The sequence below is a fragment of the Sceloporus undulatus genome, chromosome 8, assembly GCF_019175285.1.
Source record: "Sceloporus undulatus isolate JIND9_A2432 ecotype Alabama chromosome 8, SceUnd_v1.1, whole genome shotgun sequence".
Lineage (NCBI taxonomy): Eukaryota > Metazoa > Chordata > Lepidosauria > Squamata > Phrynosomatidae > Sceloporus > Sceloporus undulatus.
The window spans coordinates 38352273-38369019 of NC_056529.1; the positions used below are offsets into that span (position 1 = coordinate 38352273).

General features: G+C 42.5%; 1 protein-coding gene across 8 annotated transcripts in view; it reads right to left on the reverse strand.

The window, feature by feature from the left end:
• The window catches only part of RBFOX1 (RNA binding fox-1 homolog 1), a 1322412-nt gene that overhangs the window by 1000450 nt on the left and 305215 nt on the right, over positions 1–16747 (reverse strand). For all 8 annotated transcript variants that reach the window (XM_042437945.1, XM_042437936.1, XM_042437943.1 and 5 more), the window contains exon 3: positions 7560–7592. In XM_042437945.1, the coding sequence (XP_042293879.1) occupies positions 7560–7592 (33 nt within the window). The remainder of the gene's footprint in view (positions 1–7559; positions 7593–16747) is intronic.

Consider the following 16747-nt stretch of genomic DNA (forward strand, 5'->3'; position numbering starts at 1 on the left):
TTTGGTTGTTGGGATGTTTTTTAACTTTTGTACTCAATGTTTCAACCTTGCATTTGCCTTGAATATTTTCCCTTCCTCCAAAACAATGAACCAATAGATTTTGATTAAAGGGATAGCTTTTACATTTCTCATCTACGCATATGAAAATGGCACTTAAGGCAAGGGAACCATCTGACATTCAGAAAGCAACCGTCAAACTAACCAAAGAAATTGAACCGTGTGTCACTGCATAATTCCTGTTAATTAACTGCGCTGTGTTTTCATTTTAATCTAGTGTTAGAGAGACCAGCAACTGCTATTGCTCATATTCTATTCGTGATGCAAATATTTGCAACTGGTTTAGCCAACAAATGGGTATCTGGATGGTATCGACCTGTAAATGCATGCTCTGCAGCATATGGCATGAAACCATGCTCTGTACCAGGGGTGGAAATCATGCTGCCTTCCAGATGTTGTGGGACCTCCTTCCACATCACACCTAGTTAGTATAGCCAACGGAGAGTGATAAGGGAGTTGCAATCCAACAACATCTGGAGAGGCACACAATCACATACATCCTATGTACCAAAGCAGTTCCCAGCTCATGCCTGAGATCTTTAATGAAGGCTTCGCTGTTGTTACACAACAAACAGAATGCTTTCAAGCACAGAGTTTGCTAAAAGCCAGTTATAAATATCAGTTTCCTTGAAATTATTCATTTTGGTCTTAACTAAGGGACAAGCCGGCTTGTTGTTATTGTGCTGCTGGCAGCAATATTGCAGTAGTTTCTTGGTGGGTTTTATCCAGAGGAGATTAGCCATTGGCTTCCTTCAAATATGGCCTATAGTGCCTTGTATTCACTGGTGGTCTCCACTCCAAGTACTAACCAGGCCTGACCCTGTTTAGCTTTCAAGATTGAGTCACTTTGGGGTACTTTGTCTGCTTCATCCCTATTGAAACAATCTTTTTAAAACTCCAATTTGAGGGAAATCTTTTCCAGATGCATCTATTTCATGCATCAAATGAAGGTTCCAAATTCGGACCATTGCAAATGCTCCCAATAATTTCCCATCATCGGATCAATGCCACAATGTGCAACACCAGCAAAATGCAGTCAAACGCGTAGGAGCTGCTGCTTCATGAATGAAACATGTGCAACTCTCATCCAGTTACGATTAAGCCTAACTACTTGTTTAGCTAGGTTATAGGCTTGCATCGGGGCTCCCCTTCTGCCGGCAAAGTCCCAGAGCCATAAATTATTTCCTACACCAGAGTGTGTGTTTTACATCATTTATTTCCATAGCATTATGCATGCCATCTTTCCGAGATCAAAAGGAGTTAGTCTCCAGACTCATATTTCACCGGCACTCTCATATTTTAACTGGCAAATTAGATATTACAGATATGTTCCCTGTATGGCTTTGCCTCTAATGTTCCACTATTGCTCTCACCAGTTATAATGTACTTCCAGGGCTTAGTTTCCCCAGAGGACTCAGTCGTTGAAAGGTCCATGGGTCCAGCTCTAGAATCAGAGAATTGTAGCATTGGAAGAGACCTCAAGGACCATTCAGTCCAACCTCCTGCCATGCAGGAAATTCAAAACCAAAGCACTCCAGATGCCCACCCAGCCTCTGTTTAAACGCCTCCAAAGAAAGTGCCTCCGCCACACTCTAAGGCCAGTGTCTTACACCATCAAACAGCTCTTGCTGCTAAGACGTTATTCCTAATGTTGAGCTGGAATCTCTTTTCCTGTAAGTTGCAGCCACTGCACCGTGTCCTAGTCTCTGGAGCAGCAGAAAACAAGCTTGCTCCATCCACAATATGAGATCCCTTCAAATATTTGAGCATGGCTATCATATCACCCCTTAAACCTTCTCTTCTCTAGGCTAAACATACCACATTTCACATTTCAAGGTGGCTTGTACCATTCCTGCCTTTATTCTCTTCAAAAATGAAAAATAAAAATTGGAGCTGCCATTATTAAGAAACCATAACAGCCATAGATCTTCAAAAGGGACATTGTATTTTGAGGTGGGGGAAAACAATGTATGAAGAGAGGAATAGCAGCTGCCAATTCTATCTCAGTCCTTTAAAAAACAACCCTCATTTCTGCAGCCAAAGAGTGCCCACAAAATGGACACCTTCCTTGGCCTTTTCTGAAGTGTATTTCTCACTAACGTTGGCCTATTGCTTTGGAGAAAGGCAGGTATATGTCAGTCTCTGTGTCTTTTTTGCCTGCCTGCAATTCTGAATTGCATTTCTCGATAAGCAAGGAACGCACTGATAACTTGCTTGCATTTGTCTGGTACTACAAGGACGCTTGTGTGCAGATAAGTTTACTCTGCCAGGCTCCTGAACCAGAAAGGGAGGCATGCCACAAATCATGGAAACAGCTTGGAATATCTGTCCGACTTTGGGTATAAATCCTTCTCACATTACAATGTTTGTCTCAGGGAAGAGCTCTCCCCGGAGGAAACCAAAACTGTCCTACAGAAGATGACCTTCACTCTTGGGAGCCTTTCTTGTCAGGGAGAAAACCCAGGTACATCTTTCAAAGCAGTTTTAGAAATGAGCTTTTCAGCTGATAAAAAAAGTTATAAAACAACAGGAGAGGTGAATTTGATATGCCCAGATATTATTATTTTTTCCCTTTAGGGTCACAGTCAAACAATGGTGATGGTGGTGGTACTATAATGGTGGTGATGATAATTTCATTTGTGTCCTGGTGTTCTCCCCATAATGAAACTCAACATACAGTTGGCCCTCCGTTTTTGCGGGGGATCCGTTCCCGATCCCCTGTGCAAAAATGGAGGCTCATGCTTATTCAAGCCCCATAGGCTTGAATGAAGCATGTGCCTGACTGTGTGGCATGGGTGCGTGCGCTGGGCACATGCAACATTGCAAATAGCAGAGATCACCCCTCCACTTATATGCAAGGGCGCAGATCTCAGATCTGCACATTAGGAGGGGCAACTGTATTTAAAAGCAATACAGATTAAAAACTATGCAAAAACCTCAATAAAAGCATCAATATTAACAATTATTTAAAGAACAATTCAACAAGTTATTAAGTTAAAAACATTAACGTTCAGTTTTAATAGACTACATATACAAGTAGACCATTGCTGACAATTTCCTAAAGAATAAGGTCTATAAAACACGCATCTGGCTGTACCAACCTAACTCTTCTTGCAATTGGTGGTGTGAACCATAAAACTCCATTCACAGCATCTTACAAGGAAGGATGGCCTGTGTTTATCTTTACAATGGAATTCTCTCTCTTCTCCCTGCAAATTGCCTGGACTGAGACTCACACCATTAAAATGAACAACTGAGGTATTGATGCTTTTGTTACATACGAAACCCTCCCCAAACATCCTGAACATTGGATTTCTCACTGAAGTTGCTTCTTTCACCAATGAAGGGCCTGCAAATTCTCACACCTCGGTGCCATGGAATCATAGGTACTTATCACGCAAGGCACTTACCGCACTGATACTGTTACCCAAATGCTCCAGAAGCGTGGAGGTGGGATCTCTGGTTGCGCTTCTCAGCATCATTGAGGCATTTTGCTGTTCTCCCGTGAACGAATCATTCGCAGAGAAGCCATTTTTGTAATAACAGAAGATCCCGTTATTACAGAAATTGCTTCTCTGCGAACGATTTTTCAACGGGAGAAGAGAGGGGTGTGCTTCAGTGACGCTTCAGAAGTGCGACTGGCAATCCCACCACCACACTTCTGGAGCATTTGGGCAACAATATCTGCGTGATAAGTGCCTCGTATGATAAGGTCCATAGAGCTGGTAGAGATGCCCAAGGCCCATCCAGTCTAACCTGGCACTCCCAGCAGATGACCATCCAACCTCTGTTTGAAAACCTCCAAAGAAGGTGTTGTGTTCCGCTATCAAACAACTCTTACAGTCAGGTGCCAAAGTTCGAAGCATTGAGAAAACCAAAAATCCCACATGTTTAAGGAACAGCGATGATCTTTTGTCACATCCCTAGTAGCAACTGGGGACTTTCTCTGAATGTCCAAGGAGCTATCCATTCTGTTAGCATTTGAGACTTGATTCCAGAAACTCAGATAGCTCCTTGGAGCCTAGTGAGTCCGCACTTCAGAGCTGGGTTCAATCTTGCCCTCCACTATTGCTCCCCATAAACACAAAATACACCTCTTTCGCCATAGATTGTGGTGATGGATTGGAATCTGATTGCTAAACATTAGTGATCGTTGCCATTTAGATAATGAACGGCCATCCTTTACCCTGTTCAGAAGTCTACTTTGTAATGACATTAACATGCTCCATTAAATGCATTATTGTACAAGAAAGCGCAGCCATTTGCGATAACAATCTTTTCATTAGAATCCATATGCATGAGACAGTCTCTCTCTCTCTCTCTCTCTTTTTTGTAAAAAGGGGAAAAAGGCATGTAATTCAAATATTTACAAGAAGAAGGACACTGAAAAGACATGAGGCAGGCAATGCCAAGACTGATTCAGGCTGACTTGACTGCCTGCAACAGTAGATCATGTCATCGATTGTTGCTCTGCATGTTAAAAAATGGAGAATTAATATCTCAGAATTACTCGGTGACTCCGACTTCTGGTGTTTGTTTCTCCGAAACTGGATGGCAAGCACTTGATACCAAAAGAAAAGCAATTCAGCTCTCGAGTCACATGAAAACACTCTTGATTTGCACCCTTCTGGTTTATGCTTTCCAACGTTTCATATTTGAACAATAGCGTATGAAAAGCACACAGCTGAAGAATCCAAGGGTTAAAACAAGAAGGGGAGAAAAAATGGGATGAACCAGATGTTAAAACTGTTTGGGATGCACAGTTCAAGAACAGAAGCCAAATGACTATTCAACACAAAGGGATCCTTTGCATAAAACATCACTTTAGGAAAGTGCGATATGCTCTGCACATATTGATGCCGCAGAATTTAGCCAGACCCCAAGGAAAGAAATAATTGGAGAGCTGCAAGGAATTAAGAAGGCTAAGCAGACAGTTGCCTCTGTCCGCTGAAAAGGGCAGAGATGCCAATAGCTTTCTCGAATCCTCCCCTGTTATACAAGGTTTACAAGACTAAAGCCATGAAAGAAAGCAATCTACATCTCCCCAGTTACAAGCAACCTGCTTCAAGGAAACACACATCTCCACACAAACACCGTGACTGCTCCTCTCTTTTCAAAAGGGAGGCATGTTTGCATTAGCCCTTCATCAGGATCTCCAGTGATTTACAAGCTGTCACCTTTTGCAAATATCCCTGTAATATTACCTTTCGTCAATATTACCTCGATGCAACCTTTTGCAAAGATTACATTTTAATTTAAAAAGCAGGGCACTTCTGACCTTCTCAGATGGTGATTATGACTTATTTATTAATATAAGGCGGAGTTTGCTGGAATGACTGAAGCTGCAGCCTTTGCCAGTTTGGACGTTGTGCAGCTTCCTTTCTGTGTCAAAAGTGGCGCAGTCTTCAGGGAAGGCTATGTAGTTCTCAGGAGAAGACATCTCTGACAGGCAGAGACAGTCCCTTATCCCTCCTTAGACTGGCTCTCTGTTTCTCCTTATTAAAAAGCCCTGTGCATATCCTTTCCTTAACATGATCTCCTACCTACACCTCCTTTGTGTTAGAGGTCTAAGAATCCCAGTGCTTACTCCTTGGTCCAAATAGGTTGGGGTTGTTGGTAGTGTGCTTCTGAATACTATACTGTACCACACATACAGTGATTATATGAAAACTAAGAGCCTATACAGATTGGGAGAAAGGGGCGGACAGAGGTTGCCACTTTCTCCTCCGGATCGTGGCCAACCAAATGGTGCGGCAACAATGTGCTGGGAAAAATGAGTCATGAAACACGGCTCCTTTCTCCGCCGCTGCTGAGACGCCATAAGTGCCCTGGAGTGGCGCTGTGACATCCCTCCTGCACTGCGCCATTTGGACACAGAGCTCCAATCACATCATCATCAGTCACGCATGTAAACGGCAGCGTGGCAAAATGGCGCCTGTGGCACGCAGTAGGGCTGCTCTCCTGAACCCTGCTTTCGACTCCATGCCAACACAAATCACTGGTCTGTACCAGGCCAAAGTGTAACTTACATTGCAGTAACAAGTATAAGATGTCTTAAACACATTCCAACTCAATAACCCTTCAGTTTTTTTAAGTGTCAACTCACTAACTGATTATACAGATGACCCTATACATTTGCATTTGTTTTACTTTTGCCGATTCGAGTATTTGCAGATTTGATTAGTATGTGTTCTCCATGAATCTCTAGGTCCACCAGCACACGCTGCCAGAAACTGACCATAGAGTCACACTGGAGGACCTGAGCTTCCAAGAGAAAACACTCCTCTAGGAATTTATGGGCCCTCCAGAATAATTTTACAGTCCATGTCTGCCGGATGCTGGCCACTGAGCTGCACTGGAGGGCCGAGAAATTCCTAGAGAGGTGTTGTCTCATGCTTTCGGGTTAAATCTGAGAGAACTGCATTGACTCCCCTCACCAAACACAAACGAACCTATGTCCTTCTTCTTTAAAGCAACTAGCCAAGTTTATCTATTCTCTTTAATAATGCAATTTAATTTACCAAAGGTTGCTATTAAAAATTTATCAGGCTGCAGCAGTTGGAGTCACCTAGACATTTTGTTATAGTTAAACATTAGCTTTAGCGAACATCGCAAATTTCCTGCTGCGGAGCTGGAAGCCGGCTTTATACAAAAGCACTCCCTGGACCGTCAACTGATATTACATTTCAGCATGGAAGTCTATGTTCACCGAAATAAAATAAGAGTTGATTATTAAAAAGGGCAGAGGGACTGGGACTTTGCTGCAACCACTTATTTCTGTGGTTTTTATTTCCTCGCTCGTCCCTCAGAAAGTCTCAATGACTTCTTTCAGGTATGGATGAAAATGAACAACCCAAAAGAGGATTAACCATTGCAAAGAAAATGTCTAGTCGTCTGCAGGTTTGCATGCAAACTCATACCAGTTACCACCAGCAATCTCTCATATACTAACGCAAGGTGCAACCAAAACATAACAAGTACACAGAGGTGGGAAAACCTCTAGTTCCCAACTAAATGATGCCCCAAGCAACTCTTTTGACTTTATCCCCTTTAGACCACAATTGCTTCCTCTATGAGCACATCTGCAAGAATGCAAGGATGCAAGACCAAGGATGCAAGGATGCAAGATGGCCAAGTTTTTCACGTCCGGGATGCTTCATTTTGCAACCGGTGCCACTCTCCTACAACACACACACTAGTTATACTATGAGAACATTATCCTCTGATGCCTCTAAGACCACTGTTAGATCAAAGCAATGCAGAGGATTAGAATGGCTAAACATTTGCAAGCTAATCCAAAACAGTGAAGTTACATCTGAATAAGCCGATAAAACAACTAAGAAAGTGCCTCCCAGTCCATTCTTCAAACCCTAATGTGTCCGTTTCACAGTTTATATCCCGCCTTATTTATGCAATCACACAGATCAATCAGGGAAGCCTTATTATTATTATTATTATTATTATTATTATTATTATTATTATTATTAACCAGTATTTCCTACCTCAACTTTGCTTGCAGCCAGCATGGTCAAAACCTGCAAATTATAGGAGAGAGGGGAAAACAAGGCATTAGTGTGGATTCAGCCAATGAGAAATTGCATTAATTGCCCTTTAAAGTAATAGACACTAGTTGTTTGTTACGACTACCAACCGATACAGAGTTATCATAACAATTAAGATTTCCATAGATATATCAATAGATATATATATATAGTGATTAGAAAGTTTTAAAAAATCAATCTTCAGAACAAACCCACTTTTCCCTTTCAAACAAGGAGACATGCCATGACTAAATTTGAAATCAGTTAAAACACTGTTTTTACCGTTTCATCTATTATTTATTAATTAAAATATTTGCTTTCTATTTTGTTGGCCATCATATCTGTTTTGTCTCCATGTAAGGCCCCAAACATCTGGAAGGGGGAATGCTAGTGATTATATCATAGTATTTGTAAGGACATAGTAGTCCCATGTGGGAGAAAAGGAGGATATGAGATGGCAGATGGAAGGAAGGAAGGAAGGAAGGAAGGAAGGTAGGTCCTGGAAGGAATAAAACATCTTGTTCTCTAATGCACTAATGCTATAGATGACCAGCAGCTGATATTACAGCTATAAGCTAAGTTGAAATCATGTGGACTTTGATCAAATAAAAATAATGGGTCTGAGATTAATAGAAGTAAATTCAACAAAGACCAATGCAAAATCCTATATGAAGACTACAAAAATCAAATGCACAGGTATAGGATGGAGAGATACAGAGCGGGGGAAATTAAACTCACATATTTATCCATCCATAGTATGATGTCATGGCAGTTAAAGTTGTATCAAACTGCTTCTATATCTGCAGTGTGGAGACACCTTATGTTTGTGATGATGAATGAGGGTTGCCACTGTTTTATTTCTGAGGAGCTCCTCATCTGTAACACCTGCATAGCAGCAGACAGGTACAACATGTTTTCCTGCATGCTGTTAATAGTTTTGTGTGCTGAAAGTGGCCAGTGGAAATGAGACATGATTTAGTCTCAGTTTGATTTTAATGCAGCACCAAATGCAATTGCAACAAATGCATCTATGTATGTTTGTTTTGTTTTGTTTGCCTCCCACCTTTTTCCAGGAAAACGTTTCCCCATCGGAGTCCAAGCAGAGTGTCTCTTGGAAACAATTCCCTGATCAGGAATCTGAACCAGTTAATTATTCTGCCTTTGATAAATGCTTCCCCTTGGAAATCATCCTAGCATTTCCGAGGCCATAACAGGAGAGTATGAATGAGGTCAGGTTTTGCCGCCATCATCAGAAGAAGTCTCGGCTATGGCTCACTCATCAGGTTATAGGGATGGCTAGAAACGTCTGGAAGCCAAGCCCTGATCCGAAATGTTGATTCATTTCACTGGGTTTCCTGAACCACGGTTCATGTTAGCATATTGATTAATGCCACCTCCAGGCATTCCATCAATCACTCCACCTTCTTAACAAACACCTGCGCTCCAATAGTTTCCAAAAGAAAAGCAAAAACAAAATTACAGGCTCAGAACTTTGGGTTTGTTTCATGACTATCAAACTCTATCAAAAATTACGAGCAGCGCTATGCTGGGAACGGTACTGCCATCTTTTGCGCAGTTCCTCGCTTGCCGTTTGGACACGGACGGACCCTCGTGATGCTTTCCGAGCCAGCTGACAATGCTCCCTTAATGGCTTCTGACAAATAAGTGACATTTTTCCAATGACGATTCATTGTCAGCAGCTTTCCAGCCACAACACATGCTCAGATGGCACAAGCAGAAGTCCTGGATGGGCCTCGCAGTGGAGACTGAAATGAGGCAGAAACCAGAATCCTGTTGGTGTCATATACACACAGACACAAGCATAAATTCCCTTACAAATGTGGTTCTAGTTTTTTGACTTAGTGCAATGGACACATAGAGTTCATGGCTGCATAAGAGGGGTTCCACACAAGTAGCTGTTTCACTGAGACAAAATCCCAAAGAGAATAGAACCATTGAATCAATTGGATTTACCTATATGAAGACTCATTATGGGACAACTTATAATAGATCTACTCTAGTTGACACTTTCCAGTCTGATTCCACTCATGCAACTGCAGATTTTTGGAGGACGCATAACTGTTAATCAATGCTTTCGATGTACCACTTGTTTCACTGGGATTGCAGAAAACCCCACTGGGCATTCTCCATTGCACAGTGGGAAAATAAGCAAGCAAACTGGCAGATACATAGGCCTTGTGCAGACAGGCCTTAAAGGCTGGCTTAGGGACAGAGTTGGTGTGTAGCATCCATATGACGCATACCCCGGCTCTGCCCCCAGGGTGGCATGATGCCGCATTCTGCACTGCACGGCATACAGTGTCACAGTGCTCCTCTGGCGCTGCATCCGCATGACATAAGGAGCTCCTCTGGCGCTGCATCCGCATGACATAAGGAGCTCCTCTGGTGCTGCATCCACATGACATAAGGAGCAGCTCCTTTCCATGCCCTAGAAAGGCCAGATTGGGGCCATGGTGTGCAGTTGCCACGGCCCCAGTTTGACTGTAAAAGGTGTGACTGCACAACCCCATAGTCAGCTGCACCTTGCAGGCATTGAGCAGAAGGGTGGTGTGGCACAACCACCAGGTATCTACATGGAGATGGAATTACTCTACACAGCCATGACATAGGATCTCAGACGGAGATTTGTTATGTCTAAAGCTTTGCAGAAAAATGGGTTCAGCCAGAAACTGCTTACTTTGAGAGGTGGGGCAAAAGAGAATGGTGTTAGTTTACAGTACATTGGCTGGAATCCTGTTGGTGAGATGTGCAGGCATAACCAGATGTTACACTTGCTCATGTAATATTTGGGATGTTGTAGAAGGAGGCATCCCATACCTCTTTCTACATCACCTCCTTTCTCATTCAAGGCACCTTTCTAGAGCCAGAATGCACTCTTCTTGTCATTTTGTAGAACTGAGTGGCAGCATCTGGCTGAAATTCAGCAACTGAGAGGCAAGAAAAGATATTACCACTAGAGCAGCATGCGCTCTCTTTCTTCTGGTTGCAAAACTATAGTTGGCAATGTCAATGTTTTCATGAATGTTTAATGAATAGAGGGTAAACCGTTTGGTAAAAATAAATAAATAAACAAATAAATTGCATCAACAAACAAAATTGCTCCTGATTGCATCTTCTAAAGGCATAATAAAATAACACATGCAAAATAAGCAGACACAGGTCAGTTCCTCCTCGTTTGCATAATGCTTCCTATTTGCATACTAGGTCCCTGCCAATTAGTGTAGACTACTGGAGAATCTATCCCAAGGTTGCAAGGACAGATACGAAGGAAGAAAAACAAGGCTGATCAAGCTCCACTTCTCCGATTCCTTTATTCCCCCGTCTCACAGAGAGAGTAAAGCTGCCAGATTGGCCGTCATTTTCAGCCAAACTCCTTTCCAGGGAGATAGCTGGTAGGGGAATAGCTACACAGTTGTGAGCAGCTGGTGGGTCTCCGGTCAGAAGAGCATGAAATCCACCCCAGATTTTAGTACGAAGGTTCAAAGAGCTATCCAAGAGGAACTATTTTGGGGAAAAGTTCAGCCCCTGGTAGCTCCTATAAAGCCTTAAAAGTACTCTAAGTAGATTCATTGATCTGTGAATGAAAACAAAAGCTGTCAAGACACCATAGGAAGAGCGGTTAGGTCTGTTTGGTTTTTCTGCCTGGCGCCACCAAAAGACATGAATGGAGATTTTTGAGGGTCCAGCTTCATAGTTAGGGGCTCATTGTTATGTCCGGATTAATCCTTTTAATTATCTGTAACAAAACAGGGCCTTCTCTCTCTCTATAATGATAATAACAGTAATAATAAGAATAATAGTTATCCATTACATGCCCCCCCTAATCCCGCCCTATATAGGGCCTTCTCAGTTTCAAAAATGTCAAATATTTTTGGCATATCCAATGGAATTATTCAGTTTCCAGTGTCTAAATGCATGCATTAATTTGGACTTTCTGGAAGCATCTAACAAACTGCTGCATCAAATGATGCTGGAGGAGATGGACCATGATGGACCTTTGGTCCAACCCATCGATGCCTTGGCCACTGAACTACAACTCCTATAATCCTTGACCAAGAAACTGAAGCTTATCTAAAGTCTGTTGGCCCCACAGGTGTACTCTGTTTGGGACTAAAAAAAGGATCTGTGTCCAAATACTGAAGGATGCTGGCTATGTTATTTCTGCCCTTAGGAGAACAGCTGCATCATTCTGGACCAGCTGAAGTTTCAAAGGCCCATGCCTTCAATAGCAGCCATTCGTTTTGTCTGGATGATATGAATGGCAAACAGATGCAGGGACCGAGGAGGAGGAAGAGGAGGCTGAGTTTGAGTCCTAGATGCCAGCTCGAACTGCCCATAATTGCACAGCGAGTTCATTATATATAGCCAGTCCCTTGAGCCTCCGACGTCCCAGTTAAGCAACAGTAATAGAAAGCAGCTGGAAGAGGACGTTAGGTCAGCCGAATCATTAGCCCTGAAAATTGCATCACTATCACTTCTTGTTTGACAGCGAGGCTTTCGCACATCATCACGGTCTTTAAAAAGGGGGGGGAGGTCAAACAGTAACTCCATTAAGAAATGAACTGTAGTTCAGAATCCCAAAGCCGTTCACCTCTCTGGGAACTTAGAGATGCTTAATGAATTTCCAAACGCTTTCCCCCCGCCCCGATCTGGCCAACTCCTCTGTCCCTCCTGGAGATTGAGTTTCTTGGAAGAGATGCCAAGAGTGGACCTAGGTCATCTCTTACTAGTACTATTACTTGCTATTGTGCCTTTATTTCATAGAGTAATTAAAATATCCAAGAGCATAGTTTGTTCATTGTAATGATTATTGTGTTGGACTTTCCAGTCTGAGAGTGATCTGGGCCTAAATCTTATTGTTCGTGTCAAACTCACTGGATCAATTGGATTAAAGGATATGCCAAGTCAACAATCAATTCAACAAGCCTGCTCTTATCCATTGGATTCAGACCCTTGGTTCAAATTCCTACTCGGCCACAAAACTCACTGAATGACTCTAGTCTTCAGCTGTTCTGTTTTAAATTATATTACAAACCTGTTGGGGATAACATTGGGCTATGAATCAGTCAAATCCATCCATCCATCAGTCAATCAATCAATAAAACTGCTCCATTCATTTTCACTTCTTCTATCCTGCTTACCAGTTAGTGCACTTATGTGCGCTACTGCATATAGCATACACTTTCATGGACTATAGTAATCCACTGTCAGATGAATATTCAATATCCAGCATAGGAAGGCATACACACACAAACACAGATGCAAAAGGAAAACACATAGAGACAAACACAGAGATGCAGTAAGCTGGGAGAAAAATAAAAGGTAGGGACAAAAAACAAGCAAACATTGGCTGTTACCGTGACAGAGGCTATTATCACGACATTAATGTTGCCACAAAAACCCCACAATAGGTTCGCCTTAGGGTAGCCCTAAGATGGAAACAACTTGAAGGTGCACAACGCACATACGGAAAATGTATAGCAGCCCTGAGATGTCTCCAAGGATCTCTGTCTTCAGTTGCTTTACTGGGACCTTTATGCTTTATGTTTAATTAACTATATAATTCAGTGACTATTTATATTCCTTCCTATACATAGAAGTAGCTATGCGCTAAACATACATCTCATGATGCAGGATTCCAGCCAATATCTTTCTCATGTCTAGCTTCAGGAAAATAGCTGGGTGTATCTCCATTCATTCCCTTGCTCTCCAATGAAACAGAAATGGTGGAGCTGCAGTGGCTGCGTTACTAGAAAAGTGGCTTGTGGCAGATAGCATTGAGCAGCTATGTGGCAAAAGCATGTCTCCCCGATGCAAAATTCCAGCTGTATATCTTTGTCAAAGGATGTACCCCGACTGAACTAAATCCAGCCACGATTTTCATAATCAGTATTTTAAAAGTGGTAGCTCACTGTGGGAATGAGGGTGGGGAGGACAATGAAAAGGAAATAGAGGTGTATCCAGAGGACCTAGGCTTTTCTGCTTTGCGTTCAGTCAAGCCGGCTGCATCCTCCCGGCTGCCGTGATGAATTTGTGTTGGAAGAGCAACAGGCCTTCGATCAATGTCACAGCCTAAACAAGTTTGACTATATGCTGATGTTCCTCAAATTGTTTCGACTAGCAATAGTTCTGGCTGGTTTGTTTGGAGAGAAAATTAATGATGATACACCAAGGTCATTGTACGTCTGCCGTACGGAACAGATGTTAACATATTAGTCCCACATGTGGCTCAGGGTTACTATTGTGTAAACTAATGTAGCTGTGGGGATGCAGCCAAACATTTCCATTGGAAGCCTCACAATCCTCCAGTACACAAGAAATGCTTGAAAAGCAGCAAAAGAGACACAAGCTATTATCCTGTGCTATAAGGGGAAAAAAGAGTTTACCAGACTCATTTGGGATATGGAGACTTGGTGTGATATCCTACACATTTATTGCTTTATTCTTAATTAAATATATTATGCAATTAATATTGACATTCCATGCCATATCTATGGATCTCAGGGCACTTCGCAATAAAGTCAATGTACTAGCATCTTGCAGCAGCGTGTGTGTTGGACTAAGGCTGCATCGACACTGCAGAATTATTGTTATTATTCATTTTATTTTATTTTAGTTCATACCTCTTGAACTGCCATGGCTCCATCCTGTAGCATCCTGGGATTTGTTGTGGCACCAGCACACTCTGACAGTGAAGGTTAAACATCTCACAAAAGTACAAATCCAAGGCGTTGAGCCTCAGAAGTTAAACCAGTGCATTTCTGCATCCCAAGAGTCCATCTGCACTGTGGAGTTAATTGGGTTTGACACCACTTTAACCGCCATGGGCTCCGTCCTACAGAATCCTGGGACTGGTAGTTTTGTGGACACACTTTGGCAGAGAAGGCCATAATTCCCAAACTTTGGTCTTCTGGGTATTTTGGACTTTGGCTCCCAGAAGCCCAAACCAACTTGGTCAACAGTCAGGAATTCTGGGAGCCAAAGTCCGAACCACCTGGAGGACCAAAGTTTGGGGATGACTGGGCTAAAGACTTTGCCAAAACATAAATCCCAGGATTCCATAGGAAGGAGCAACAGTGGTGTCAAACCACTTATTTATTGTGAAGTCAACGGCTTTCATGTCTGGCATCTATAGTTTTTTTGTGGGATTTTCAGGCTCTGTGGCCATGTTCTAGAAGAGTTTATTCCTGACGTTTCACCAACATCTGTGGCTGGCATCTTCAGAGAATGTTGGCATGGAAGTGAGTGGGATGGATGGATGGATGGATGGATGGATGGATGGATGGATGGATGGACACACACTGATAGACTTTTGGCTGTAGAGCGGGGTATAAATAAATAAATATTATATTCTTATTATTACTGTGTGACTATATATCCAACTCTCTTCCATGCCAGCATTCTTTGAAGATGCCAGCCACAGATGCTGGTGAAACGTCAGGAATAAACTCTTCTAGAACATGGAAACATAGCCTGAAAAACACACCAAAAACCACTTATTTATTTCTACAGTGCAGACCCCCATAAGCCTGGGATTTAAGCAGAACCAAAAACACTCTGATCCAACTCTATGATTAACAGATTATCTGAAGATCTAGACCCATGAAAACGACAACAAGCCCATTGACATCATACTTGCAGCATGCTCAGCCCTACAATTGTCCCTAGTAACAGGCTGTTATCAAACCTGCTACCCTCTCTTCTTTAGTTATTTCTTTCTGTTATTTCCCTCGCCCCGTCTCCTCTTTGCTTTCCAAATGCCCTTGCACCTTGCGAATCAATGCCTTTGTAGTTCCATCCACTGGGATCTTAAAAGCAACCTCTGAGTGGTTCTCCTCTCAATGAGAACATGAGAGATTACCACTGCTTTAACACACCAAGCATCTCCGCAGCGTGTCCTACCCTTTCAAAAGCACCCTACTGGTTATTATCCACAGATCACCGGCATTTTATTGTAATCTTCCAGAAGGATGCATTAAAAAAAGAAGAAGCTTTTAATCCTTCGAAAGACAAGCCGGAACAGCTGATGCTTATCATCGCTGAGGATTATAAAAATAACGCACCAACCAAAACCAACCGCATTCCTATAAATATAAGGAGACTACCTAAAGCCACATGTTCCCTGCACATAATAGTGTCTGGGCGCCTTTTCTGCATCTAAAGAAAATAAAGATACGGATCTTCACACATGCATACCAAAGCTGATATGCAAACAGCTTAATTCCAGATATAAATTTCAAACAACTGACAACTTGATCCAGACGTCAAGGTGCGGGGAAGGAAAAGATCTTGGTTCATAACATTGTTATAAAGGATGCAATCTTTATTGTGCAGTCCTTTGCATGTTTTATCAGAAAGTGGGGTTTACTAAGGGACATTGCTCAGGGAAAGGTGGGAAGAGGCATTCGGTGAATTTTCCTTCCCATTCCTGGATTTCTAGCACTTCAGAGAGTAAGGCTGCTTTCAAACTGGAGAATTAATGCACTGACACCACTTTAACTGTCATGGCTCCATCTTAGGGAATACTGGGATTTGTAGTGTTGAGAGACAAAAGCACTCTTTGGCCGAGAAGGCTACAGACCTTGCAAAACAGGCTGGAGCTACCGCACTTAAAGTTGTGTTAAGCTGTGTTATTTCTACAGTGTAGGTGGACCCAGCATGGTGTACCACTTTGAGCATTGGACTATGATGCTGGATACTAAGGTTCGAATCCTGGCTCTGCCATGTAAAGCCACTGGGTGACTTTGGGCAAGTCCCACTCTCTCAACCTCAGAGGATGGCAATGGCCAACCTCCTCTGGACAAATCCTGCAAAGAAAACCCCACAATAGGGTTGCCTTTGGGTCGCCTTAGGTCAGAAATGCCTTGAAGCCATGCAACAACCACAACACATGCACCCATACTCCTGAGCACACTCATGCATGAAATAACTGCATCTTAAAACTCACGCGCATTTAGAGAAAACTTTGGAGTGGGAGAAGATAGTCAATGTGCAAAGCTACGCTGGAGGCCCTTTTTGGCCAAAGGGCAGGGTATAAATACTCAAAATAAATGAATAAATATAGGCAAAGGAGAGTATGCGGAAGAATTCTAATGAGGCTTTGAGATGTGGCGAGGAAGCGGAGTGCG